Genomic DNA, 27,455 nt, shown 5'->3' on the forward strand with positions numbered 1-27,455 from the left:
GTCACCAAAACCTTAAAACTAGTGTTTGACTCCGTAGTCGGTGTATTTTACAGTCGTGTGTCATACTGATGTGTTCATTTGTCTGCCTGCCTTGCGTGTACAAAGGTTCGTGCCATGTGTATTGCAGCTTAAGCCCATGTGTTCATTGTGGCTGTGGGTAAGCTAATGCCTTATTAGGACTCATTGGGGATTCACTATTAGCTATGCATGGGCAAGCAGGTAGACATGCTCAAATAACATCCCTCTGGCCCAAAACAACACGCTCATTCTGCTCCACCTCAATCAACACACTCTTCCAAACAGCCTCACATAACACGGCAATACATAACGACATACTGTATCTCTCTATAGTGTGAACCCTCAATATTTCTGCTGCTGGTGATGCACTTAAAATGTCTTGATACATTGATATTTGTGTAATATCCATATTACTGGACGAATGTAGATAGAAACAGAAGCTACAGTTGATTTTTATAGTTTTAGCTTTTTCTAAAACCGTTTTTGTTGTCAGAATTAAAGAACAAGTGTTTCTCGACTCACTGTCCACTGCTGACTGTCAGAAAATCATACCGGGGAAGAACAAGACTTCTACAACTGCGCAAGCAGCCCTGTGAGGCTGTACTTGATCCAAACGCTAACCTCAGCATGCTAACGTACTCACATTGACAACACCAAAATGCTGATGTTTAAGTTAACCATGTTGGTTTAGTGTGTCAGCATGCTAACACATGCTAATTAGCACGAAACACAATGTACAAAGGGGTAAATGAACATCTGTGCCGATTTTTAAGGCAAAGGTTGTTGAGACACTCAATCCCAATGGTGGACCTGCTGATGGCGCTTCAGCAAAGGGCAGGGGGATCACCAAACTCAATAGGATTCATCCTCTGGGAACCATGAATGTCTGTCCAAATGTTTGTGCTAATCCATCGTGTAGCTGTTGACTCACGATGTACTTCAGTGTGGACCAAAGTGGTGCTTCTCCATCGATAACAGCCTCAATTCATCATAATACAATGCAGCAATGGGATACAAGGGAATTACTCAACAGGAAAAAACTCTTACTCTGCTGCTGATGTGGCTAAAACTATGGTTTCAACTCACAGGCCGGCTATTTCTAACGGCGTAAGAGTATCTGAGGGGTGTTTTAGCACATTCACAAGTCACGCTGACCCCACAAATTGTAAATAAGTCCGGTTAGTCTTCCATTGGTCCACTGAGCTGGAACCCCTTTGGGTTCACTGGCTAACTGGATGTTATTTTCCTCAGAATGGATTAGCTGACTAAGCCTCCATGTGACTGTGCAGTGCTGGCGAGATTGGATTTAGGCCCACCACTGGGTGATGGCGCACACGAGAAAAAAGATTTCCAAGACCTCGCCCTCACAGGCAGTTTGAACAGACCAAGTCTAGATCTGCTGCAGGTTACCGACATACAAACCTCACCTCTATCTGAATGTGTGACGTCTACTTACTATGTAGCTGTAGTGAATGCAGAGTAAATGTAAGCACTTTTTGGTAAGAATATGATAAAGAAACAATTTTCAAGGTTTCTTTTTTTTATGCGAGAAGTGAAAATGAGGGACGGAGTCAAGTCCCTGCATCCATCAGCACAGCGTTCAGAGGTGTCCTTGTTAAATTGGACCGGATGATAAGTTTGGTAGGCGTGCTTTTTCAACACTGTCTGCCAGAATATGTGCTTTTTAAGTGTCAACTGAGTACAGAAGCACATGGATAACATGGACATATCGTATTTTGTGTCGGTATCTTCTTTTAATGTCTAGATGGCCTGTTCTCTCTGTACGTCAGCTCCAGGCATGCTTCGATCCGGTTCCGAGGCCAGCGCCGCCTCGCGCAAAACCACCATGTGATCTTCGGCCGCGTTGAGCGACTGGTCGATCCAGTCCATACTGCCAGACATGTGACACGCGTTGCGGGTGACCAGCACCAGGTGACTGACTGAAAGGAGGAGAGCGGTGGCCCTGAGGAGAAAGGAAAGGACAAAAGGATTCGATTTAAAGCACTTATTCCCCAAAAAGCTTTTTAAAATGAAGCATAAAAAAGGGTTTATTGAGTTGAAGAGCTAATGGAAGTAACACAGCACATAAAGGATTGCATACACCTTATATTCAATTTGATTAAATTATGAAAAATGTTGAGTTGCTGTGCCATTTCACATTTGTATTACCGTCACTATCTCTGCATATATCAGTGGTTAATACATTATGGATGAATCAAGTCGTGCGATTGCTCCTCTCGGCTCGTACAGATCAATCAAAGTCGAGGCTCTTTAGATTAAGCTATCAGTCATACAAAAAAAAAAACTCACTTAAATGATGGGACAACAAATGTGATTACCTGGCATCCAGGAGGATCGGATCCAGAGGAGGGTACATGGACCTGACCACGTCGTCCACCCTGCGAGGAGGCGGGACAGTGAGGACGTGCAGAAGCAGGTTAGACTGAGTCAGTAGTGTGTCGGGGAGAGTTGTGTCTAGATCTTCTACCATACCTGGGGCTGATGCGTTTGGCCACACTGATGATGTCACTAAGGCTGGCCGGCGCTTTGACTTTTGCCCCTGAACCCATTGTCATGGCAACCAGCTTTTCGGTCAAAGTGTGGCAGATCTGCGTGTGGAAGTAATACGTGTCGGAATCAGTGGATAAGAATAAAGACTAAAAATGGACGAAAGGCACTAGTGATAACTTCAGTTACCTTCAGGATTGAGATGCAGTGAGACACCAATCCACTGTGGAGAAAAGAAGGAAGAATACAGAGATATTTGAGAAGCAGAACTAAAGTGTAGAAATACTTTGTTAAGAGTAAAAGTTTTGCAATTGAAATGTTGAGAAAAAGTACAAAATTATTAGAATTTAAATATACTTTAGGTACCAAAAGTTAAAATACTCGTTATGCTGAATGTCCAATTTCACAAAAAATTATCCAAATTCTCTTCACTATATTATTGGATTCTATTAATTAATGCATCATTGTGTACATTGCTTTAATATTTCAGCTGTTAAAGGTGGGACTAATTTGCATTACTTAATTACTTTATCTCAATGCTTATACACTGCTGGGTTGTGAATTTCCACCCTAGGGATAAATAGTCTTATCTTAACCTCGAATAATACACCATATTTTACTTGTTGATTATATTTTGTACTATTAATCTGAATGCTCAAATTAATATTAGTTATTAAATAAATGTAGTGCAATTAAGAGTACTATTTTCCCCTCTAGAATGTAGTGGAGTAGAAGTGCAAAGTATCAAAATATGCAAATACTTAAGTAAGGTACAAGTATCTCAAAATTGTACTGAAGTATAGTACTTGAGAAAATGTACTTAGTTAGTGGTAGCATTAGGAGAGGTCACTTAAACGTCTGAAACTTTAAACTTATGTCATGCTATAGTGGCACCAGTAAGACGTACGAGGCGTCCTCTATCCAGTCCTCGTTCTCCAAGATGGCCTCAATGTGAGGGTTGGTGATGACGACGTCATCCAGCTCCAGCTCCGACTGCTCACTCTGGGTCTCCATGGCTCCAATCAGATCCACTGTGGGTCTGTAAAACAGAACAGGGAAAGCAGAGGAAGCCCGGCTGGATTACCAACCAGAAAGCCACAGTTCCATTACATTGGCTGTGATGAATTGATTGATTGATTGATTGATTGATTGCACCAGTAAAGCCTGTTTTAGTGGCGATAGGTTCAGTTGTTGCCCTGTAGTCTAAAGGGGTCCCGTCTCTCTGCTCACAATGGATGTGTCCTGTGTAGTCTGCTGTACTCATTGTGAATTTGGAGGCAGCAGAGTACATAGACACATGTGGGGGAATGAATTAGGGTCCAATATGGCAAATGTGTTTCCTGGTAGGTTGTGAAATTCAATATTTAAGTTGATTCTTGATCTTTTATTCAGAACAATTTAAAACAATACACGAAAACAAACCTAGAAACCTTTGGTTGAACATATAGTAACTAATCACAGTGTAAAGCTCATCAATGGCATGGAAAGGCAATGGAAAAAACATCAAAAGGATATAAATTGTTGAGGTAAATGAAGTCCAACTGAGGTTGAGTAGTACATAAATGGAGCGCCCCTGTGGCTTAAAAGGTCAGGACGCCAACCATGAACTGCAAAGTCCCTGATTCAGACACCTGAACAATTGCTAGTTAATAAAACTCCACAAAACTACTTTTTAAAAGTAATGCTAAACTATTGTAATACTAACCCTTATCATACACTATCAAACAGCTGTGCAGGGAACTTGACAGGTAAACTAAGACCAAAATAACTAATATTTTATACTTTGAACTACATTTTAGGAGCTTATATTCTGATAGAAGTTGAAATACAGATTAAGAGGCCTCGTATTGATTCACTGACTTGGAGTCGAAAGGGTACAGCAGGTGGTGAGGGTGGCAGTAGCGGTGTCGGCACACCACCACGAGGGCGACAAAGGAGGCCAGGAAAATGGTGGCCAACACCCCAATGGCCACGATCACCACTGTCTCCATGGCGACTCCGGCTCCCACAGCGGCTGCGGGCAGCAACTCGTCGAAGAGGAAGAAAGTCCTAATCAGGGTCGGCTGATTGTCCGAGCTCGATTATGGATGGCGGCTCATCTGTGGAGGAGAGTAATTGGTGGTTTCAGTCTGATTGGGCGACATCAAACCAGAGAAGAGTGAAATTATTACCGTATTTGAGAACATTTCTGAAAGACATTTCCCCATTTTCCACTTTTGTCGAAACACAATGCACCTCTGAGCCAGTGGAGAGGATAATACAGTGCAATCAGCAGTGTTTTGACTGTTTCTAAATGTGGCACACCTTCAACTCACATAAAACTGATCTTTATCTGAGAAGCCCACACAAAACCGGCACCTGTTCTTTGTTTGCACTTCACACAACATAATGAGAACAGTTTGCTATTCAGAGACTTTTTTTTTTGTTGCTAAATCGGATTCGGGGGAAACCACAATAAACAACAAACACTATATTGATTCTATTGAACTTTAACAACCTTTTCGATTTCCTGTTTCTCCTCCCTTTGATTTGCCAGCAGTACACACACATCTGAACCCTCAAACAAAGAAATAAACTCCGGAACAAAACTCTCAAGAACTTTGACCTCTTACCATCTGATGTTTTCAGTCCCGGCTGACGTACTTTTTGGATTATCTGCAGTTAAATTTAGGTGGCATGTTCCCACATTTAGCCTCTCTGTGAGGGTGTAAAGTGTACCTGCCCTCTGCTCAGTCTCGTCAATCATTAACCCGTCCTGCCCCTCCTGATCACCTACGTTGGATGTGAATAAACTCTCTGGAGGAAAGCTGCCATTGGCTAGCCAGACAGCTCTCTAGGTAAAGTCGAGGATAATTGATTTGTGTTTAGGCATAACATTTATAAAGCAGAGAGAGAGAGAGAGAGACATAGTTGTGTGTGCTGTTACATGACCACAGGGCAGCTGACCTTTCAACATTACAACATTGTAAATCTGCATTTTTTTGCCCGGATGATTACGTGAGATTCGGCCATGGAATGCTGTAATTCTTTAATCAGATTAATGTGTGTTACACTCACCGTATCATACAGAGCTTTCTCCTGTCTCTATGCTGCCCCAAAGCCTCTCTGACTCCCTTTTCTTTTCTAGAAATCCCTCTGCTAAAATAGAACTCTTACAAAGGCAAATGGAGGTATTTTACACCGAAAAGGACTTTTTTTCAGGGGAACATTTCCCCTAAAGTCTAAGCCTTAATGCTGATTGAGATCACACTGGTAGTCTTTACCACATGCAGTGAAGTTGTGGAAAGCAACTAAGCACATTTACTCACTGCTTTTTCCTTGAGTGTGTCCATTTTCTGCTACTTTATAGTTCTTCTTCACAACTTTTGAGGGGAAATATTGTAGTTTTTACGCCACTACATTTATCTGACTAACCGCTTTAATAACTTTTCACAAAAAACATATGATGAGCTATTAAGATACACTCCACTACATTTATCTGAAAGCTAGAGTTTCTGTGCATTGCAGAGTCACATTTTACATAAAAAACCCTTGTGAAGTGCTAAATATATGAACGTCCCTGTTCTGCCTGAGGAGATGTGCAATGTGGCTGAGATAAACAACACAGATAATGAATTAAATCGTGTACAACTTAATTGTATATCTCACCATGTTTCCTATTCTCCCTCAGTGCCAAAAAGAACACAGACAGGCGCGCGCGCAGTAACGCAAACGCACAATTAAGTTTTTCGCTTTATTTCACAAATAGACACTCTAACATCACAATCAATAAAGATGTCAGTTTGACTGAAAGTCTACTGAACATTTCTAAAGTTAAACCACCAACACTTTTGATTTGAATGAAGCACCAAAACAATTGATTACTTACCGAAACATTTTTTCCTTAACGTTGGATTTCTTTTAGGAGACAAAATACTTTTCTCTCTGCCAGCATGCGCGCGGAGACGGCACCGACATCTCCAAATCTGGGGCGTGAACGCGCACGGCTGAGCTGAAGCTGTCGGTGAGTGACTGATGATCAAACTCCCCCCCCCCCCGTTTCTTCTGCACGCGGGTCGACACGCCTCTCGACATCGATGTTGGAGTTGCGTGCGGAATGCGCGCTCTCGCTACCATGTTCGTTAATGCTGAAGATACAGTGTTATGCGAATATGAACCGATATGAACACACGTGGATACAGTTAACGCTAGGTGGCGTCCGCTAACCGCCACATTGTTTGGTTCTTAACGTATGGGAGAAGGTGAATACGTGACCACTTTGAATGTTTCTGTCTTGTGTTGAAGCTACACGTGGAGTTGGTTGCAAATTGTAACGCTAAATTAGCAAACTAATGCCAATGTTACATATATGAGATGTGTAAGTCACTCTATCAGTGGTGGAAGAAGTAACGTTGACTTTACACATATCTAATACTTCAGTAAACGCAGCAATACTGCTCTGTAACAAGTAGAAGTCCTGCATTCAAAATGTTTTCTTAAGTACAAAACAGCTAAATGTAATTGCAGTATTATAGTAAAAGGATTTCTTACGCAGAATGGTCCCATTCAGATATATATATAATTAAATATATCATATTATAGGCAGTGGTGTAAGAAGTACTCTGATATTTAAAGGGAGAAATATGAAAACTACAGAGTAAAAATCAGTAAAAGTCATCATCAATCATAGTAATTATGGTAAATATGGGGCTAATTTTAACAAATGTATACCTAAATGTCAGGTTGCTTAATATACACTAATGCATCATAATTTATCAGTTGATTTATATTTTGTAATGATAATCTAAATCATAAAAGTAACCAATAACTAAAGGTCCCAGATAAATAAGAAAGTGGAATATTTGTTTCTGAAATGTAGACTAAAGGTGGAGTAGTATAAAGTACCATTATTAAGAAAATGACTCGAGTACTGTACAAGTACTTCAAAATGTATTTTATTAAGTGCAGTGCTTGAGTGAATGTACTTGGTTACCTTTCACCACAGAAATAGATTATAATATTCATAACTATGTTTTGCATGATGACCTGAAACTAAGAATCGTGTTTTTGTTAGCTTAGAATGAACCCTTCATATATACAGAAGCCCAGAATGGACAAACCAAACACTGGCTTTTATGTAACCTGAAGGCCACCGTAGTTCTCCGACACACTTGGAGAGGGAGTGATGAGCGGAAGGGCATTCAGGCGGTTGCAATCTGCAACCTCACCGCTACTAGCCACTAAAGCCTAGCACTGGTCCTTTAAACAATTCATAAATTGATCAAATTGACAGGTATTCATCTCAGAAATCCAAACTAGAAAAGGGATAAACGTGAAAAGAATTGAATGTGATTTGGTTGGCAAGTCATATTTGAACATACAGTATATCAGCCTGATGTTGATATGATGTTCCTTCAACTTTGCAGAGCTCTGCGCCATCAGTCCACAGATGGATGAGGTGCTGCTTCCCATGACAAACATGCAGGACAAATTCACAGAATACAACTTTAAACAGGTATGAACCTTGCATACACAGTTTGGTGCCTGTTATCATACATTGATGCCCTACATCCACTTTTCCCTGTGTGCTCCTCTTTGCTGGAGCAGATCCACGGCACCTGCAGAGATAATTATCCCCCGACTGAATCCAGCATAAAAGCAGGGTACCTCAGCGCGGAGCCTGCTAAAGCCGGTGAACGTTTGAGCAGTCCTGCCAATCACAGCGATGCATCATTAGGTGCGTCTGTGCAGCATTCTGGAACATGCCTTTGAAGTTTCACTCGGCACAAGAATAGATCCCAGAGTAAAAAATATATTTAACAACGCAAGCTTGGGTTAGGGGACAGAAGTATAGATTCTCATAGTTTCACTGAAACACCTTGACAACTCAACATCACGACCAGCATGATGAATTATTTCTGTATTTGCCGCTCACACAGACATCCACCCTTTCATCCACCTTGCCTGAAGGCAGTTAGTTGTCTTTCTTCTCATGTAACTGGAGTTATACAACATCTTTATCTTAAAAAAAACAACTTTACGAAGTCTTTTCTACTGGACTCTGCTCACCCGTTTAGTTGTTATTGTTCATCAACGGCCAGCGAACGTTGCTGTGGCACCAGTTAACCAGCAGCTGAGTGTTATCCAGTTGCCGTATTGGGCAGCAGCAGAGCTAATCAGCTGGTAACAGTCGATTCCTCCTGGGAGTGAACCTGTCGAGCTGTAATTGAACTATTAACTGTCCTTGAAGGTGCTGAGGTTGCTGTCAGAAGAAAAGGAGCTGTAGAGGAATGTCTTTACGTTATTTAGTACAGCGAGTTTTCAGAAAAACAAACAGTTTATTCCTGTTGAATTGTTTTGTTTTTCTTTCATTTCCCATGTTGTAGAAAACAGAGAGGTCCTCTGACACTTAGGATGTGATGCGTTTGACACGTTTGGCAGCAGCAATTGTTTGGACCAGCAACTGTAAGAATTTGATAATTAGCATGAATCAACAGCTAAGACTGCTGGGAAATGCACAGGAGAAACATCAACACAATATATGTTAATCACCAAAGCTCTCGCTAATATAGTAGACAAAGTAAATAAACAACCCAGATACATAATAGCAGAAAAAAATGTTTCATGATGCTGTTGCACCTCCTTATTATTGTTGTAAGATATATTACTATTATAAAGTTATTTTTAATCAAAAGAAAATGTTTTAAAAAAAATAAAAGCACCAGACTTTTGCAACTACTTTTATTTTTTTATTGAGAAATTAATTGGCTGATTGATCAATATTAATACGACGTGCACAATAAAAAAAAAAAAAAAAATCAGCACTACATATTCTTGCCACGGAGTTGCAGTAATATGTAAGTTACAGTGTTCCAATAAACATTTATTTGTAAATGAGGAAGAGGCCAGTTGTCCTCTGGCTAGGAAGCAGGTGTAGTTTTCTGAAGTTACCTCTTGAATCTGTTGTTTCCCTGCAGGTTTACAGAAGCAGCCATTAGTATGTTGGCATGTTTGCCCACTGGCTATAATTGAAGACAATGGATTGTATCATAACAGAAATTTCCACCTGTTGTCTCCTCCAGAAACTGTGAGAGACAAACTGGTGTGCCAGCTGCTGAGAGCTTCAGTCGACATGATGTAGTAAATGATGGATGCTTTCCCAACAACTCCTCTTTATTTTCATTTCCCATGATTCCAGACATGCACCTCGCATCATGGATGGATTCATGACAGGCCGAGTTAGTTCATATCCATGTAATTTGCTCTCATACACTAAACAGAAGGGAAACAGGAAAATATTTCTTCTTAGTTATTGGAATATGGATCATCGTAGCTTTGGACTGTCAGCCAGCCTATTATGACGGATCAATGTGGAGGGAGGAAGTGGGTTTGTTTACAGTCCCAGTGGCCTTTCATGGCATGTGTGGCCTCATGCAGCTCTGCTTGCAGCAGAGGAGTTTACATATACAAGTGTGTGTATGTGTGAAGGGGGGTGGTGGTGTGTGTGTGTGTGTGTGTGGGGGGGGGGGTCTTCCTTTAACAGATGGCTGAGGGTGGCCTTTGAGAAGCTGTGGATCTGGAGCAGCACTCTGATGATTTATCTATTTCTTGCCGTCTCTACATCAGAAACAGTGGGAAACATTCTTCACTGTCGGTGCTTGACAACAGTTTTTGTGTTCGATGCCCGTTGTTGACAGAGTTGCAGGCTACACACATATACTTCCCTCATGCCTGCCTGGCAGGTGTGTTCGTTTAAGCGGCAAATCAATCAACTTTTGCAATTTCTTGCTGTGTTATTTTCACATTATTTTGATGACTAAGATTGTGATTAAATTCAATGTCTATGTATTTTTGTTCTCTCTCTCTCTCGCTCTCATATTTCCCTGCATGAGTTCAGGCTTTACTTCAAGCGAAAAGTATTTGCTTGGAAATAGAAATCTCCTCCAACAATATATTGGAAAATATTACCGGCCAGTCTGCAGAGAGAATTGCTGTCGGAGCCCTTGTACCCCCTATTGTATTCTCTGTGCCCATCTTATGTGTTTTGCGGGGGTGGTAATGCTTCCCAGATTTGAGAAAAAAAAAAAAAAAGATGTTTTGTTTTCTCTGTTTTATCAGCACTCTGAAGCTGGAGGCAAACCATGACAACACCATCTGTACCAGAAATGCTGCAGAAGAACAGAGACAACCCATGAATGTTGGTGAAGAGACATTACTCTAAAATACGAGGTCCAAGGCAAAGGTAAGATAAAAGTACAAACCCCAAGAAACACAAACCGGTATAAGGAATCTATGTTTGATTCTGAGTTTGGTTCGTTTTAGACCTAAACTCAGAAGCCACCATGAACACCTGAAGTGATCTGAGAGTAGTTTCTTTGTGGCTCGTTACATCCGATTGATTTGAGTTTTGTGCATAAGAGTCATCACCTGTCCGCTTTGTGTTGTGACATTTACAATTTGACAACTTGTGATTTGTAACAAAACAATTGTATGCAGCTGCATTAAGCTTGAATGAGCATGCATTCCTAGAAACAAAACTCAGCATGGCTGCCACAAATGGCTGCCCCATTGTCAACCAATTTTTTAATAATTCAATGAGAAACGGTTCAAGTGTAGTGTGAGTTCAGTGACGTGTGGTGGTCGGGGAGTGCTGCACAATGTGACTGGGGAGAAAGTTGGGCTCTCTCAGCCTGCAGCCTCTGTGACCTGGATCTAGATTTGCATCAGAAATGGCAGAAATAGATGGACAGATGAAGTGCACGATGTGAGAAAAGTGTTCTTAATAAGAGTAACTATTCTCTAAATAAATACTTGGGAGATCCAAGTCTTTTGGGTCCCTAAAAATCATGATCTAAATTTGGTTTAATTCTCCTTAAAATTGCTTCTTCTACTCACAAAAGTAACAGTGACTCTAAATGTATTTATTAAATTTCCCGTATTTGGCATAGCACCACACATGTTGCCAGTTTTCATTCTCCCAAAACTTGTTAAAGAGCTACCAAGTCCCCAAATGTCCCCGTCCAATTGTTCACTATAAGAAAATAAGTCTATCTTTATACAGTCAAAAATGGTAGTTTAGGGGCCAGCAGTTCTAACCTGACCCACCAGATGGTTTGTTACACAGAACCATCTGAGAAGCTTGGAAGCTGTTTGAAAAAAGGGCAGGCACTTTCAAAAGATACTTGGCAGGTGATTGGATGAACCATCTGTCAATCAAACTCTTGCCAAAGAGAGTTGGGAGAAGAGCAAAAACATATTTTCCTTCAAAAAAAGCCTTTAGTGCCATTCTTTGCTCCTATTACAATTATAAAACACTCTGCGGTTCTGATATATCTGATGCTATTGCAGCATCTATGCTAACCTCTTCAGAAGCAGCCATTGTTGTTTAGAACAAACGGTGTCTCACACACACACCTAAGCCTCACCTGTAGCTGCTCACAGGACGCTGACTGGTCCGTGCTCCACACGTTTAGTCTCAGTATACCCCGAGACTATTTGTCACTTTGTGGAACAGAAGCAAAGAACACCTCTATTGTGGAAACAAATAACGAAGAAGAAGTCTTCTGAGATCCATCCAATGACGGTGTCTTAGTATTCTTCCCTTGACAAACCCAGTGCACCTACCCGGTGCAGAGGAGAGGTGAAAACATTGTCAGATGGAAAATCTCTTTTTCCAATTTGCACGTGCATCTGATGGCCGTGGTGGAAAGGGCCACTTATGATGAGAATGTGAATAGATTCACTCACATATTCTGTTAATTGTGAGTTTTCTGCATCTGGCAACAATACAGCAAGCAGAACAGCTTTGTATGATAATCTGTTTAAGAAGCCAATGGCATAAACTATGACTGGGTAGGACTGAATCGCGGGTATTTTTCATAAATGAATGAGTCTGAATAGATCATCCAGTGAATACACTTTTATCTTTACATGCAGACTATTTCAAGTGCCACTTGTGGTAAAGTTTGCATTTAATGACCCTGTTTCATAAAACCTGTTATGCTCATGAGGTTCTCTGGCCTTTCAACGTTATAAAAAGACAATTTTCTGTGAAGAGCGACTTAAAAGTCTCTTGACTTTCAGAAAGGGGCTCAGTAAAAAAGTCCAAAAGCAAAACTCGAGTTTTTCTGAATGTACCCAGCTTTACCCGAGGGAACTCCAATCCCTGTGGCTCCAAAGGCTTACATGACTTCCTATTTTATAAGCAGCTGAGCAAGAATTGCTGGAAGCTCTCTGCTACTGAGAATAATACAATGGTGCGGGGTGGGGTGGGCTCAGATAAACGGTCGGGGGACGCAGTGGAGTATCGGACAAATAAACGTCCTTGAGAATCAAAGAATCCAGCAGGCTTTTAGTCAAATGGCTCTGCTTTCCTTATTTTGCTCATCCTAGTCTCTGCAGTGATGCTGAAATCCTTGTCTTGGCAGGCAAACATTTTCCTTTTGTTGCTTTTGCAACAGATTATAGGATGTCGTAGACTAGTAGAGCTTCTGAGTAGTTGTGTCCTAGTACTTGTGGATTCTGTGTATAGTTCATTTAGCAATACAATCATCTGAGTTCCACGATACAGAAAATGAGGTTTGTCACGTCTTATACGATTACAGTTTAGTGACAATTGGATTATGTTCCCCTAATATTTGATCAGATCTAGAAATCAAGTATATATGCGAGTATTTGGAGTGACAGTCCGTGTGTGTGATGTTTCTATACACCCTGAATCTTTCTGCACAGTTTGAAGTTCTTTCATTTTTTATAACTCAAACCTATTTGCTATTAGTTGATGATGTGTGGCAAAGAATTTGTACCTTTATGATCGACCTGACGCTCTCTTACTCGGCTAACACACGTAGCAGAAAATTCGTTTCATGTCTATACACTTACAAGGGCATTTCCTTGTCAGAGTCGCGTTTTCTTGGAATTAGCACTAGAACATATAGAGGGGCTCAATGGAGCTTCCCTTCAACATTATCATGGGGTCATACTGTGCCTGTGAGCCAGAATCCTTTGGCTCACAGCTCTGGAATATCCTACATATTTTTTTTTTTTTTGAAAGGCAGAAAAATTATAGAGTGAAGTCACCCTGAAAATGAACTTTTGTTCAGCGTCATACGGTGCCACTGGCTGTTTCGAGCGTGTGTTCCACCTCTTGTGCTTTGTTCCTGCTGAGTTCACATGAGTATGCTGGCTCGCAGGCAGAAGTCATGTTTTAATTTTAACAAACAGATACAACATCCTTCCACTGCTTTGACCCATTAGCACATTGTTGTTATTATTCCTTGGGACATTGTGCATGTTTCCGCTGCTCCAGAAGTTTTCTTTTGCCTTTTTGTGGGACAGAGTAGTGTACCTGGAAACTGACAGATGACACATTCATATTCTTCACCCTCCTCTGTTTGCAAGAGGCATTTCTCTTTGCCTTCTGACTGTAATACTCCATCCATTTATCATTGCTGATGATATAGCCTCTATTTTTCTGTTCCTCCCAACCTTTCTAATTTAGTTTAATTGAATCAAATTTGATTTAAGGGATTACTCGCCTCTCGATTTCTTATCGCTGCACCGTGGAGCTGAGAAATTGCTTCCTCCTTAGAGCCTAATCTTAAAGCAATTTATTGCTTTCCAAAAGCCGAAGGGAGAGCGAGAAGATGCGAGAAAGCCGACACTTTTATCTTTATCGGAGGTAAATTGCTAGATCCATTGCTGCTGTGAAGCTTTTCATACAGAAAGGTGGAGTGGATGGACTTCTCACGCAGATGAATGAATTAGACTGAATTAACACAACACACAGAGAGAGATGACTCCCTCCTTTCAAAAACGATCTCCAGACTGGAGTTCCAGTGATACAGATATTTCTTGAGGGGAAAGTAGTAATAACCAACATTTTCCTGAAAGGTCAAGGGTTAAGATGGGGCAAAAATGGAAAATGCAAAAGCAGTTTAAAAGACAAATATCTAATATAAGATTAGGGGGGCTGTGTGCAACCATTTCTGTAATAAACAGTCCGACATTAACCCTCCCTACACCCTGTGATTGGTCAGCTGCTCTGAAATATTTGCTAATATTTGTTAATTAATATTTGTTTAATTTTGTACTATTTCCAATTAAGAGAAGTCCTGGCCACACATCGTATTCTACAGACTTAAGCAAACGTCTTTGTTTGGCACAGATCCCCAGAAAAATCCCACGATAATAATGTTTCTCAATAAAAATTAGTATAATTATGTTCCTTCTAATGTTGCAAATCATAAATAATAATAATAACAACAACAACAACATTAATAATATTTATAATAATAATGAAAGTAAGATATTTTTTTCCAAATCGTTCAGCCCGAACTAAAACTGCAAACTGCCATCTGCCAAGTGAGAGAACAAAATGCTGAAAGTGTGTCTGTGTGTGTCCATGGACCCGTCTACCTCCAACTGTGTGTTTCTACCGTCAATGGCTGCATAAAGCAAAGTCGTGTGTGTGTTGTGTGTGTGTGTGTGTGTGTGTGTGTGTGTGTGTGTGTGTGTGTGTGTGTGTGTGTGTGTGTGTGTGTGTGTGTGCGTGTGTGTGACTTTCATGAAAACACTGAAGTTACGCTGTTGTGTAATGGCACTGATGGACAATTCCAGTCAGCTATGTTTCTGATGAGGATTTCTATCCACAGTGACCTCTGTGTTTAGCAGAATGATTCAAATCAATGATGGTCCATGACCACTGTGGCGATGCTCTGATTGACTGGCTGTCATATGTCCTAATCAACCATGTAGGGAGAGTCAGGACACGCTGCCACCATATACACCCCCTAACCCCTTTAATCAGATTCTATTAGCAGAGAGACGTGCCTCGATTGCATTGTTCTTCTCTCGGTCAGCGGCTCCGGCTTTAACTGAAGCCAAAATTAAGCTCTGTTGAAGTGAAAGGCTGCTTGACAAGATGCCCGGGTGGAAGCGATGTGTGTACCGAACACCTTGCTCCGCAGCGCTGATGAAATCCACTCTGTGGTCTATTGATCTGGCCTGCAGTTTGAATGATGCTGTCTTTAAAAATTCATTAGTTTTAGGCATGTGGGAGCTGCAGGGCGGCAGGAGCTCCTGGAGGGCACATTTGTCTATGTTTACACAACCAGGAACGTTCAGTCAGAAGCAAGAAAAGAGGCCTGGCAGGGCCACCAGGGGACCAATGAGTCACATTGTTACTCTGAAACACACATACACACACAATCCCACAAGATGAGAAAGGAACCGAATAATGTTGCATGTTCTTTTGCACCTATACATATCTATCTGTGGTTATTATTTATTGCCTAGGGTGAAGCACCTCATTCTTCACTGTGTGGCTATCAGAGACTGTAACAAGGTCTCTTGTTCTGCAGAGATAACACCACAAATTCTTCATCCTAAAAGATGTAAAATGCATACCCTTCATTTAGAGGCCGTGGTTGTTCAATTAGAAGTCATAAATCAGCTGTAGGCGGATTTTATAGAATGCTATTAATAATGTATTGTGGCCAGAAATGTCAGTGTTCATGTTTTCATACTTTAAAATAATCCCAGGATCTTTTCAAAAGGGTGAAAATCAAACAAAAGAAAGTCAACTTTTTTAAATTTTGGGCAGCCGTGTCTTAGGAGTTGTCATCCACTGATCAGAAGATCGGCGGTTCAATCCCCAGCTCCTCCAGTCCGCATGTCGAAGGCTTGATGGCTGTGCCATTGGTGTGTGTGTGTGTGAGTGTGAATGAGAATTTGAATTAGATCCCGATGGGCAGGTGGCACATTGTGTGGTAGCCTCTGGTATCAGTGTATGATTGTGTGTGTGTGGACGGGTGAATGTTGAGTAGCTGGAAGACTGGAAAGGCAAGTCCCTCTCGCATCTTTATCTTTTGTCTGAACTTTGTTGTTGCAAAACGTTTCTAATTAGCTTTGTGATGTGACAAACACTCTCACAGGCTACAGAGCGGAAGCCCTTTCTTCAACCATGTTTATTAATTTGGAAACAGCAGCGTGTGCTGCCAGAGCATTCCAGAGCCCTGGAATTGAGGACAATCTATGACGTAGTTACAAAATATCGCTATTTTATATCTCCTATTTAAAGAACATATTGATGTTATAAAGTTTTCAAAACAATAGGCCTTCAACCATTTGCATGTTGTCCAAACTATGTCTTATTAGAGTGTTGCAGTTGTGGTCAAGAGATTCAGGATCATTTTCTCGTCAGTCTGCAATATCTTACTTGGTATCGCTCGAAACTCGTCGGCCTTTGCCTTCTCCATTTATTTCTACGGTCTAGCAGTCAATAGAAAAACTATATCAGTTTTTTATATTGTTACTTTATAAGTAATAATTAGGAGGTTATATTAAACATTTGACTTTTAAGTCAAAGTGTAGATTTCTTTAAGTAACAAATATGAGACTCAATAGATCATTTTCATGTTCCTATTCGTGCATACACTTTCTTTAACTTTCATCACTACAAGAGTCAAATCCTCGCTCATCTTAGAAAGGTCAATATTGTGTAAATCCATGCAGATATATTGTACATTGTAAACATACTCACACTTACACTGTATGTTCCACATTTCTCTAATGTGATCACTGTGAGCATGTGGGGGATCGAGCCTCGGTGTCCTTTAAAACTACAGAGGATCATAAATTGTGGAGCTACTACAGGGGATTTATCCAAATCGATGTATCTGTGTGTGTGTGTGTGTGTGTGTGTGTGTGTGTGTGTGTGTGTGTGTGTGTGTGTGTGTGTGTGTGTGTGTGTGTGTGTGTGTGTGTGTGTAAATGTGTGTGCGTGTTTTTGTGTCGGGGGCCAGCAGTGGTGAAATGGCAAATGAAGAGTTAATCACCTGAAGAACATCACGTACTGTGGAAAATACCCTGACTTGATAAGCAGGGCCATTAAGACGTGCCAATTAAGGCTTGTTGTTAATTATAGCTGTGTTCTTCAATTAGTGCCAAATGGAGGCAGGTCCAGTCAGTATTTAATGATGAACAATGGGTCGGCAGGATAAACCTCTCATAGTGAGGACAAGTGAGATGAGGAGGATGAACGAGCCGAAATAGCTGCGAGGAAGAAAGAAATTAACGGGAACTGAGACAATAATAAAAGGAGTGAAACAGGCAGAGGAAAGCTAATTGGGAAGCCTAATCATCCCGCCGCTGTAATTTTACTTGTAGCCGGTATCTCACTGAAACCTCTGCCACCGCCACAGACAAATGCCCACAACGCTCTCACTTCCACATGAAAGCAGAGACCGAACAGAAGGCGATCCCCGCAGTCTGTGCTCGCTGCTCCCCCGCAGTGGATTCTGGGTCAGGTTGTATTCACCAGCAGAGCAGAGGGAAAGCCTCGGCTGCCAGGACATGAAACACTACAGAGCTGCTTGGCTTTCTGAAGCAGGGAAATGAGAGTTTGCCTCTGCCTGAGCTTGCATCGCCCCCCTGCTCCTCACCCACTCCCACGATGGAGTGGGGGAAAAGTTCAGACGCACCGTTCCACTCCAGCTTTGTCAGCACAGACCGAAGCCCACGCTTTTGTTCTCCGCTCTTTGTGTGGATGTGTGAGTGATGTATGATGTGATATCAAAGAGGATGTGCAGCTATTTGTTTGTATATGACTTACTGTGTTGTAGCACGTGTGCTGGTTTAGGTGCTGGATGTGCGTGCATACGTACATATGCATACATTACATGTGAGAAGCCTTCCTTGGCTGACATCATTAAAAAACATCCTCATGACTCAGTTGAATGAAATAGCACTTCTGGCTTCAGCTTCTTACACAAGAGGCTTGTGTGAGAACATACAGTAGGACAGTAATGCCTTCTCTCCTCTGCAAATGTGAACGTATATATCGCACTCTGAAAGGTAAGACAGGCGTCCTCAGGGAGAATAAGTCTGTATGGCGTACATGTTAGATGTTTGCGGAAGGGCCAGGATGTGTGTCGGTGTCGTCTTGTGCAGGTCTAACGTGGAATAATGAGATCTGTGACGCTAGTTTTGACTGTAATCTAACTTTATTCTACCGTGAGCGCCGATTCATTCTGCTGTCACGCTAATTAGATATACGACTGGACATTTGCAGGCTTGAAAACATGTTTATCGTCATAGCTGTCTCCTGTCTGATGTCTCGCTGACAGATCACAAGGCAAGAAAAAGCGTTAAAAAAGATGAAAGAACACCGTTAAGCTCATTGTCACTCATTTTCTATTTGAACACAGTAGAAGTAGCACTCAGATCCTTTACTTAACATTGAACTGACATGATTGATTCGGAAATCAGGATATATACTGAGTATATTTGGTGTTTTCTCGTACTGTTATCGTATATGCGGCCAATACTTACTCAAATAGCTGGATCAGTTATCGGTGACAATGTGGTCAATCTATTTAATTAAACTCTATAAGGGCTCCAGAGTCCGACCAAATCTGTACTGCAACGGCATTCAGCAGGTCTGTGTGTGTGTGTGTGTGTGTGTGTGTGTGTGTGTGTGTGTGTCTCTCAAATTTAGACAAGTGGCTTTTTCACGTCCACACACAGTGCTATATGTATATGTATATGTAATGTATGTTTAAAAAAATCGTTTTTTAACAATAGAAATAATGTTATTGTAGGAAAACATTTCATTTTATAATTGTGACTGCCATCAAGTTGGTCAAGTTGTTGGCTCAAGTTGTTGGCCCAGGTCTGACATAATTTAGGGAGTTTTGGGTGCACCTAAATTATCTGCTGAAGAGGTAAATGGTACAGCCTTCATCTTAGGTTACTAAAACCTCTCTTAAATTGAACCTTTACTCTTTTTCCTGTCGTATGTAACGAATGACGCAAAAGCATTTCCATCTTTGTGCTCTGTTTTCTCACCTTGAGGCTTTATGTTGCATAAGACGCATTTCCTTCAGCAGTTTTAGTAGTTTGGTGACGCATATGAAAAAAATCTAGACGAGGGCGGATGTTTCATTTGTCTGGAGCTTTTGTTCATTGATTCCCAGAGAAACTGATGAAGGCTGGAGCACAAAGGTGATTAGCTCACAGCTCGTGAGCCTTCTCTCTTTGTTTTAAAGAGCAAGATAAAATGACTCTGTAGCTTTAATATTCGGTGTTTATTCACATATTTATGTTTCCTAAATGAAACAAATGCCCTAAATTCGATTGGACCGTTTGTTTGCTTATTCTCTAGGTTATATCAAGTAAAAGTCCAATATTTTAAGGTGTGTAGGGTGTATGGCAACTATTTGCAGAAATAGATTTCTAACATTTATAACTACATTTTCATTAGTGTATTATCACCTGAATCGTATTGTTTTCGTTAGCTTAGAATCAGCCCTTTATATCTTCATAGGTCATACATCGTTTAAGCATGAACCAAGAGGCCGTTGCTTTTCCTTTGTACCTCAGCGGCATCTTAACAAAACAGTGGTTACATAACAGAAACAAAATGAAAGAATATAAAGCTTGTTTCATTGTTTGTAAATTTGACCTCTTTACATTCCACACTTTCTTCTTTATATATTGCGATCTCCACCTTATCTCTAATCTTATTCCTAATTGTCATTTGACATATTCCTGGAAAGCATTTTTTGTTTTAATTTTGCACCATACAAAGTTGAACACAGTATGTGTACATGATTCCGTGCACGTCATTGAGTATGAAGTGTCCATGCTTTTTTTGTTAGCTTGCATGGATGTGGGTAGAGGTTTGTTGTGGCTCAGACAGAGGTGGTGCTGCTGTGGGAGAGACATGCCCTGATAAACCACATCTGTTCTGGAGACGTGAGCTTGATGCCTGAACTGAAGCGTGACCAAGAGGTGAGGGAGGAAGAGCTCATCGAAAGAGGACAGAAGAGAGGTGGAAAATGGAAACTTTTCCTCTTCTCTCTCTGAGTCCCTTTGTGGTCTGATGTCTCTTTACAGACAGGAAGCTACTGTAACTACCTTTTAAGGTGTACGGGCGAGTAGATTCATCTCTTCATACAGAGTAGTAACTGAGGTGAACAGATGGAGCATCAGAGAGCATTACATAACTCCTGTTCTAATATTGACCATCACCCAATGAGTGCACCAAAGCGAAACATAAAAGTAACTGAGTGTGTATTTCTGTGTGGTGTCCTCTTTTTTTCCACCCTTTTCAATATGTAATCAGACACTCAAATATAGACATGTTGTGAATTGTATGCGACTCTGAATATATGCATTATACACCCCACCAAGATATTTACAGCAGCGACACTTTCCGGTTCAATCTAACACCTGTTTAATGACGCTGGCTCAAGGTTCCATGGGGATACCGTTTAATAACATCTCTGTAGATACCACCAGGGGTTCAGGTAAAGTTTCTTTGGATGTCGTTGTACTCCGTTCCCTTTGTTGTTGCTCTGCTCTGGATGTGGCAGAGGCTGGTGTTAAAAAGCTGCAGCTTAATTACAATACAGCCGAGGCTCCCTGGGCCAGAACACCTAATTTTCCCAAATTGCCCGCCTGTGGTGTCCCATTAATTGTAAAGCAAACACTTGTCAGTATAAATGAGCATTCAAAAAAAATGGTCCTTTTGAAAGATAAAGAGAGTGGGAAGGAGTGAATGGATGGAAGAGGGGGCACTGTGCCCGAGGCTTTTGCAGACCTACGAGAGTTAAATGTGCCTGAACCCTCTAATGGTGCCGCCGTGCATTGAATTTCTGATGTGGCTGCAGACAAAGAAGCAGAGCTTACTGTGCTTACTGCTGATGAATATTTTTTCGAGCAATCATTTGGTCTATTAAACATCAGAAGATGGATTCCCAGAAGCCAAGGTGATGTCGTTGTTTATTTCTAATGATATTAAACACAGAAACTGGAAAATGTTTGCCGTTTCTGCTTAAAAAATGACTTAATCAGTTATAAAAATAGTCATTTTCTGTTAATTGAGTCTTCGATTAATGCAAGCAAGTGTTCAAATCTATGCAATGCAAGCAAGTGTGACAAAGACAATTTTACGAACACAAACAGGAAACCTAGCAATACAGGACCGACAAGGCAAGCAGGCCAGTGTTGGGCATGATGACGGATCTTGCTGCTTTCCAATCAAGTTTTAAGATTTGATACAAAAGAATCTGTGTCTTCCAGGTCTGGGAAGCTCCTGCTGTGAAGGCTGTGTAGTCAAAAAGCAGGATGTATAGCCATAGAGACAGCAAAGATGTTCAGTGTAAGATGGAGTGTGTTGTGTCCGTCATGGTGACTGTGTAATGCTGTTTGTGCCGCGCGCTCAGCCGTGATAATTAAAAGACTCCCTCCCCATCGTCCCCTAGAGTGCTCACTGTTCACTGCATGACTGAAAGAAACTTCTTTGCATTACCTAACATCCAGAGTCTCACATGGATGAGATCAACACTGTAAAATCGTGTGACAACCACTCTCATTAAAAATGAAACTCATTATCAGCAGCAACAGCGACGTTGGTATTGTTTTCACCTTGTGAGTCTGTGTGTGAGTTGCCAGGTGTTTATATTTCTGTTGGCTTGTGGACAGGAACCGTGTAACATGTAGTCAGGAAACTTTACGGGGGGGGGGGGGTAGTTGAGATCAAAATGAAGCTTGAGTTTGAAGATGGGTGTGATCGGAGCAAGGGCAGCGGAAGAAAGGGGGGTAGGACGTGGGCATTTTACACTTCTTTCCCAATCTGGTGTTGCAGCTGGTATGATCCGTTTGTAGTCATTATTAGTATGTTTATTATTATAACTATTATTATTATACACTCATGTTTGTTGCAGGGGCGCTCCTCTGGTGTTCAGGTTATTATCTTCAGAATTTATAGATATATGACTACCAGGAACATCTCACCAGGCTTGTATTCAACTGTTCATATTAAGGTTTGTTATTTAGAATTAAGACATTTTTCTCACTTATTATATTATTCAGCAGTCATTTCAGTTTCAACAAACTTTCCCTTCTTCTAGTTTGGATAAAGTTACAGGCTTGTCTTGGAAAATAATGATAACCACAGTGTTCTTATTTACTGAAAAAAGATCTAGGTTTGAAAAGGTTGTTCCCACTCAGATGCAGCACATATTATCCATCTGTTGCAGTTGAATAAATACAGTCTCTTGCTGCATATTCTTGCTATTTGGTCGTCTAAAAACTCCTTATATTTGGAACGCAGTTGATTTAATGGAAAATACAAATAATTTCAAGGAGCCATTGATTAGATTTAACTTTTTAATTAACCTCTGCATCACTGAAGATGTCTAAAATGCCAATTATTTTGAACAGGTTGCAGAGACAGTATTTTATGAATAAGCATCCTTTATGTCCTAACATTTTCAACACACAATGTCATCTGGGATGTTAATAACTTTGATTATTCAGCTCGACTAGTAACTGATGTCCTTGTCTATTTTCTGTCTGTTTCGAAATAAGAATTAATTTGTTCATCCTTCCTGGAAAGACAGCTGGCATGACGACAAAATCTGACCTTGTGCAGAGTGGAGGCTGAATATAATTTCCCCGTATAGGAGTCATGCCTATTACTGTGAGCTCCCTCCATACAGTGCACTGAATTAGTAAGGTAGTATGGCATGCATTCAGTGAATCTATTTCCTGATAAGGAAATGTGGTTGCTGCTCATTTAGTCTTTGGGGAAATATAAAACCTTGGATAATTCATATTTATCTCGGCAGAAGTAAACAAATGTGGGGATGTTTCTGAGTGAGTTTAAGACAGGCAGACAGGGCAACATTTAGTGACAGAAAGGCAGAAAAGGCTGCAGCATTTCCTCTGAGGCATGGCACTAATCCGGACGTTTACCTCCATGCAGCTTAAACCTGATGTCATTTGTATGTACATACTTTCTCATGTCAATTAGCAGACCTCTGACAGCGCTGCGCACATGTCGACTGTAATTTACCTCTGCAAACAAGAGGGAAAGAGGTGTTCCCAGAAAACGTGCACTGTATGTACAAACACATGCCTCGTTACTATATTAAAAATGCATCTCACAGTAGTTAAGTGTTGCATCGCTACTTCCATTTATCTGCATCTCAAAGTCTTCTTTTAGCTTCTAATATGGACATAGTGCACATTTTCTTTTTCAGAATAACAGGAAACATTTGATGCAAATAGTTGTATTTTTCTGTATATGATGGACTATATACATGTAGGACTTAGGATATCTGGTTGCCGACAAATCACTTGAGGCATTTTATCAGATTTCCCGTGGATTTATACAACTTTAAATATGTTGTAATACTGCCCAGAAACAAATCCTCTTACTAGCTTTCTGGAGTTCTCAGCCATGTCGCACTGTCTTCCTCAGTGGAAGGAGCTTGTTAGCTGTGTTGTCATTATGAGACAATGACACGTGACACTCGATGCCGAAGGCCCTCTTTTTTATGAAATATATCCGGTGGAGTTTTAATGTAAACAAAGATATGTTTACATTTTCTGTTTCTCACCAAAACCCATTGTGTGTGTATCCTTCAGGCCGAGCAAACATGTTGTATTCCTTCCTCAATAATACATTTGCAGAGCTAAGTTGTGGCATAATAAAAAACCCACATCACTTATGTTCATGTTCACTTGCCAGCAGTCTTCTTCCTTGCTTTGTTGCTGCATTGCTACCTTTCTTTGTGCCTTACCTCCACCATCATTATGGGCGTCCTCATGGAGGTCACGCCTCCTTAAAGGTGCAATGTGTAGTACCTGGCCACCTGCTCCACAGAAATAGGGGGCAGCTTTTCACCTCAACTACTGGGTCCCTACAATCTAAATTTACAGTCATCAGTTCTTAGAAAAAAGCCAACTACTAACTAACAGCAGCAAAATTCAACCGAACTGTTTGTGCCACTAACCGTGTCTGTATGGTCTGTGTACTTTCCAAAGGGACAAACGAGAAAATCACCCACATCTGCATTTTGACGCCCAGTGAGGGGCCTCAGCAACTCAAATCCAACCAGCCTATTGGAGTGCCGGGTCTAACCTGTGTAACGGCAGCAACAGAAGGTTTGCTGATCCGGTGCGCTGAATTCGAGCAAACTGCTAACTTGAGGTACATCTCCTGGAGCAGTCACACGCTCTACTTCTTTCGAAACAGCCTCCCAGCGGCGGGGATATGAGGCGAGGGTGCGCGCCATTTTCTCTTTTCCACCACTTTGGATTTAATCCAGTAAACACACCATCAAAATGTACACAATGTTTTAAACTAACATTCTGGCCCGATCGTACTTGTTGCACCCTTAAAAACATTGCTCTGTAGCCAGTAATATACACCAATAGATTACCATGTAGGCCTCATTTAGACTAATGCTGTCACTCTGCTGGATGGTAGAGTTGAAAACCAGTTCACCCTTAACAATTAGTGTCTGTGAATTATATATTCTCCCCAAGTCTCAGAGGTACTTAGCATGGAGAAGCAAACACATATATTGATATCCACAAAATTATTTTTTTCATAACGACTTCTCTAGGTTATTCCCCGGCTGATGATTCAGTGCTAGAAAATAAATCAATACACATCAGCAGCCTTCCTTGTTTCACGTTATTGCAATTTGTCTTCACAAAATACGTCCACACAAACTTAACTGGCAAATACATAATGCATCACTTATTTCCACAGTGATTTGAGCTGTTCACGATGACTCATGCTCGCCACAGTAATGAGTGAGACGCCACATAAACGGGGAGAGAAAAGCGTCTCAGCTTTCCTCGGGCTCATGCTCTCATCCTCTGCTCCACATGCTGCTCAGCACCTCCAACTTTACGCTTTTGTCGGTGGGAGCAAAGTGGTTGTGACACACACCTGCAGACACAGACTAGCAGTCAGATTGGATTTCAGGGGAAATGCTTTCTTTCTGTTGCTGTTCCTTTAATCTGCATCCTGCCCTTCTCCCGTTCTTTTGATCTCCTCGGATCATCAGTGGCGTCTCTCGATCAGAGTGTGCATCAACGACTGCTTGTTTGCTGCTGATCTGACTGTAAGGCACAGTGGAGAGAATTCTTGCAGGGGAGCAGTGGGTTTCCTGTTTGTGTTCTGGATGAGAGCTCACATGACAGGGTCACTGTGTCTTGTGTGTTGTTGTCCATAGGTGGGCAAGTGTTAAAGAGGTAATAAAAGCTAGATCAAACCCGCCTCCCTCCTCGGAGGGATGAGCGATCTGATCCAGCTGCAGCTTTTTCCTGGAAGATCCATCTCTTCACCGGAGCATCCAGGCGAGAGGCCAGAGACTCAGGTGCACAGCGTCCAGTGGAGCAGAGAGCAGCTCTGCCTGTGCGTCACTTTGACAGGAGTTTCCTGTTTCTGCCTGTGTGAGTGGGTGTGTGGCCTCTACATGTGTGTAGTTTTGATCTGATTTTCCAAAACAGTATTGGTTACTGTAAGGCTGTGAGGCTTCTAAAAGTGATAAAAAAAAACATTTCTTGTACGACACAAGCACTTTTTTGTTGTTGTTGTTGTAGTGTCAAAGCTCACACGTGTTCAGTTTGTCCCTGCATAGTTCTCTCGTGAGTGAACCGTCCCAGTGAGGAGGCTGTTTCTCAGGGGATTGCCACTCTGACAGTGCGTTGCTCTTGCAAGCTGAGCCCAGAGACTCATGGGATATGGAGATAGTTTTTGAAGTCTCCCAAGGGTTCATCACATAAAGTAGTAACCCGAGTATGTGGCAGCACCGTGTATGGTCAGTGTAGTAAATTGTGGCCAAATTGTTGCAGAAATAGTCAGAGGTAGTGTCTCGTGAACATGGATATTAAATCTATGTACTGGTGCCAGTAATATCAACATATCATGTGACATGGTTAAGCTACATTTTGAGTCAAATATGAGGACTGCTTTGATTTAATAAATCAAATTATCAAATATAATCATGCTATTTTCAATAATTTGTGTTCCTGGATTACCCATCTTACGTTTTAGTGCATAGCCAGTGTTTAGCGAGTTAACTTATCAGTCGAGTAGCTAGCTATAGGAAGAGGGAGATTGGGAGCTTGTATGTCATATGTGATGAATATTTTCTTGTTGATACAAAGCCAAAGTTTATGGGCTGTTAAGTCCCATTAATAAAAATATATATATACATAATCAATCAAGTTGTTGTCTTTTAATAGCTTTGCTTAGTTACACTGACATTCTGTGACTGTTCTTCCTGTTTGTGGGGTTCACCAGAGCTTTGTGTACATTATATAAACCTGAATGCTCTGCTATACCACATTGTGAGAAAACAGAAAATCCAGAAAAAAGTATTTCCTATATTTTAAATACAAAATACAAGTATTTTGTTACATTTTCTGGCACCAGTATTTTGTATTTTGTTGTAATACATTTATTTGGGGGTATTTTGTATTTTGTATCAAAATACATTTTGATGTATTTTTGCGCTTCTCTGGCTGCCCCTGAAAACTGCGTTTCCGCCTTCCAAGCGAACAAAAAAAGATTAAAATGTATTTGAGTTAGTTATTTTAACCTTTATGTAAGCTAAACTAAGTAAGATTTGATAAGGGAGTCGAAAGGATTTTAATTTGACCTCGTCCCTAATCCAGAGTAACCAGGACCTTGTTTCTGGGTAAATGTTTTGTAGCGTAAATGTGGGGTTTTGAGGATGAATATGAATGTATTTCCTCAGCTGTGAGCCCCCTGGCCATGCGGGTGAATAAAGGTTATCATTGCCCGTTGTTGCTAAAAGCTTCACTCCAAGTCAGATTCTCAGATCTGTTTAAATCCTTTGATGATTGCACATTTGGACATCCGCTGCACAAACACCGCTCAGCTCTGCCAAGCCTGTCCCTCTATTTAAATTGGGATGCTGTTTATAAGGGAGAGAAATTCACCCTAACCCACAGCGTGGGACTAATTGGACTTGTACATGTACATACTGGTGGGCAGCTTTGTTGACTGTAGAACTGCAAACACTTGAATAAGTTGAATCCTGCTTTATGCTGCCATGACTCCTCAGGTCAGGAGGGTTGAGAGATTCACCATGTCCAACTGCGGCACAAATGACGCC

General features: G+C 41.1%; 1 protein-coding gene across 2 annotated transcripts; it reads right to left on the reverse strand.

Moving 5' to 3' along the window:
• Positions 1 to 19: 19 nt before the first annotated feature.
• tmem98 (transmembrane protein 98) lies at positions 20 to 6,481 on the reverse strand. Of its 2 annotated transcripts, none has more exons than XM_079177355.1 (7): positions 6,395 to 6,481; positions 4,387 to 4,625; positions 3,434 to 3,565; positions 2,716 to 2,749; positions 2,512 to 2,627; positions 2,358 to 2,417; positions 20 to 1,981 (listed from the first exon to the last, which is right to left on the reverse strand). In XM_079177355.1, the coding sequence occupies exons 2-7, from the start codon at positions 4,515 to 4,517 to the stop codon at positions 1,780 to 1,782; spliced, it is 675 nt and encodes a 224-aa protein (XP_079033481.1). In that variant the 5' UTR covers positions 4,518 to 4,625; positions 6,395 to 6,481; the 3' UTR covers positions 20 to 1,779. The 2 variants fall into 2 exon arrangements, with proteins under 2 accessions (XP_079033481.1, XP_079033482.1); XM_079177356.1 differs by lacking the exon at positions 6,395 to 6,481 and adding an exon at positions 5,139 to 5,226.
• Between the last annotated feature and the right edge of the window lie 20,974 nt (positions 6,482 to 27,455).

Source organism: Pholis gunnellus (genome assembly GCF_910591455.1).
Source record: "Pholis gunnellus genome assembly, chromosome: 17".
Classification (NCBI taxonomy): domain Eukaryota; kingdom Metazoa; phylum Chordata; class Actinopteri; order Perciformes; family Pholidae; genus Pholis; species Pholis gunnellus.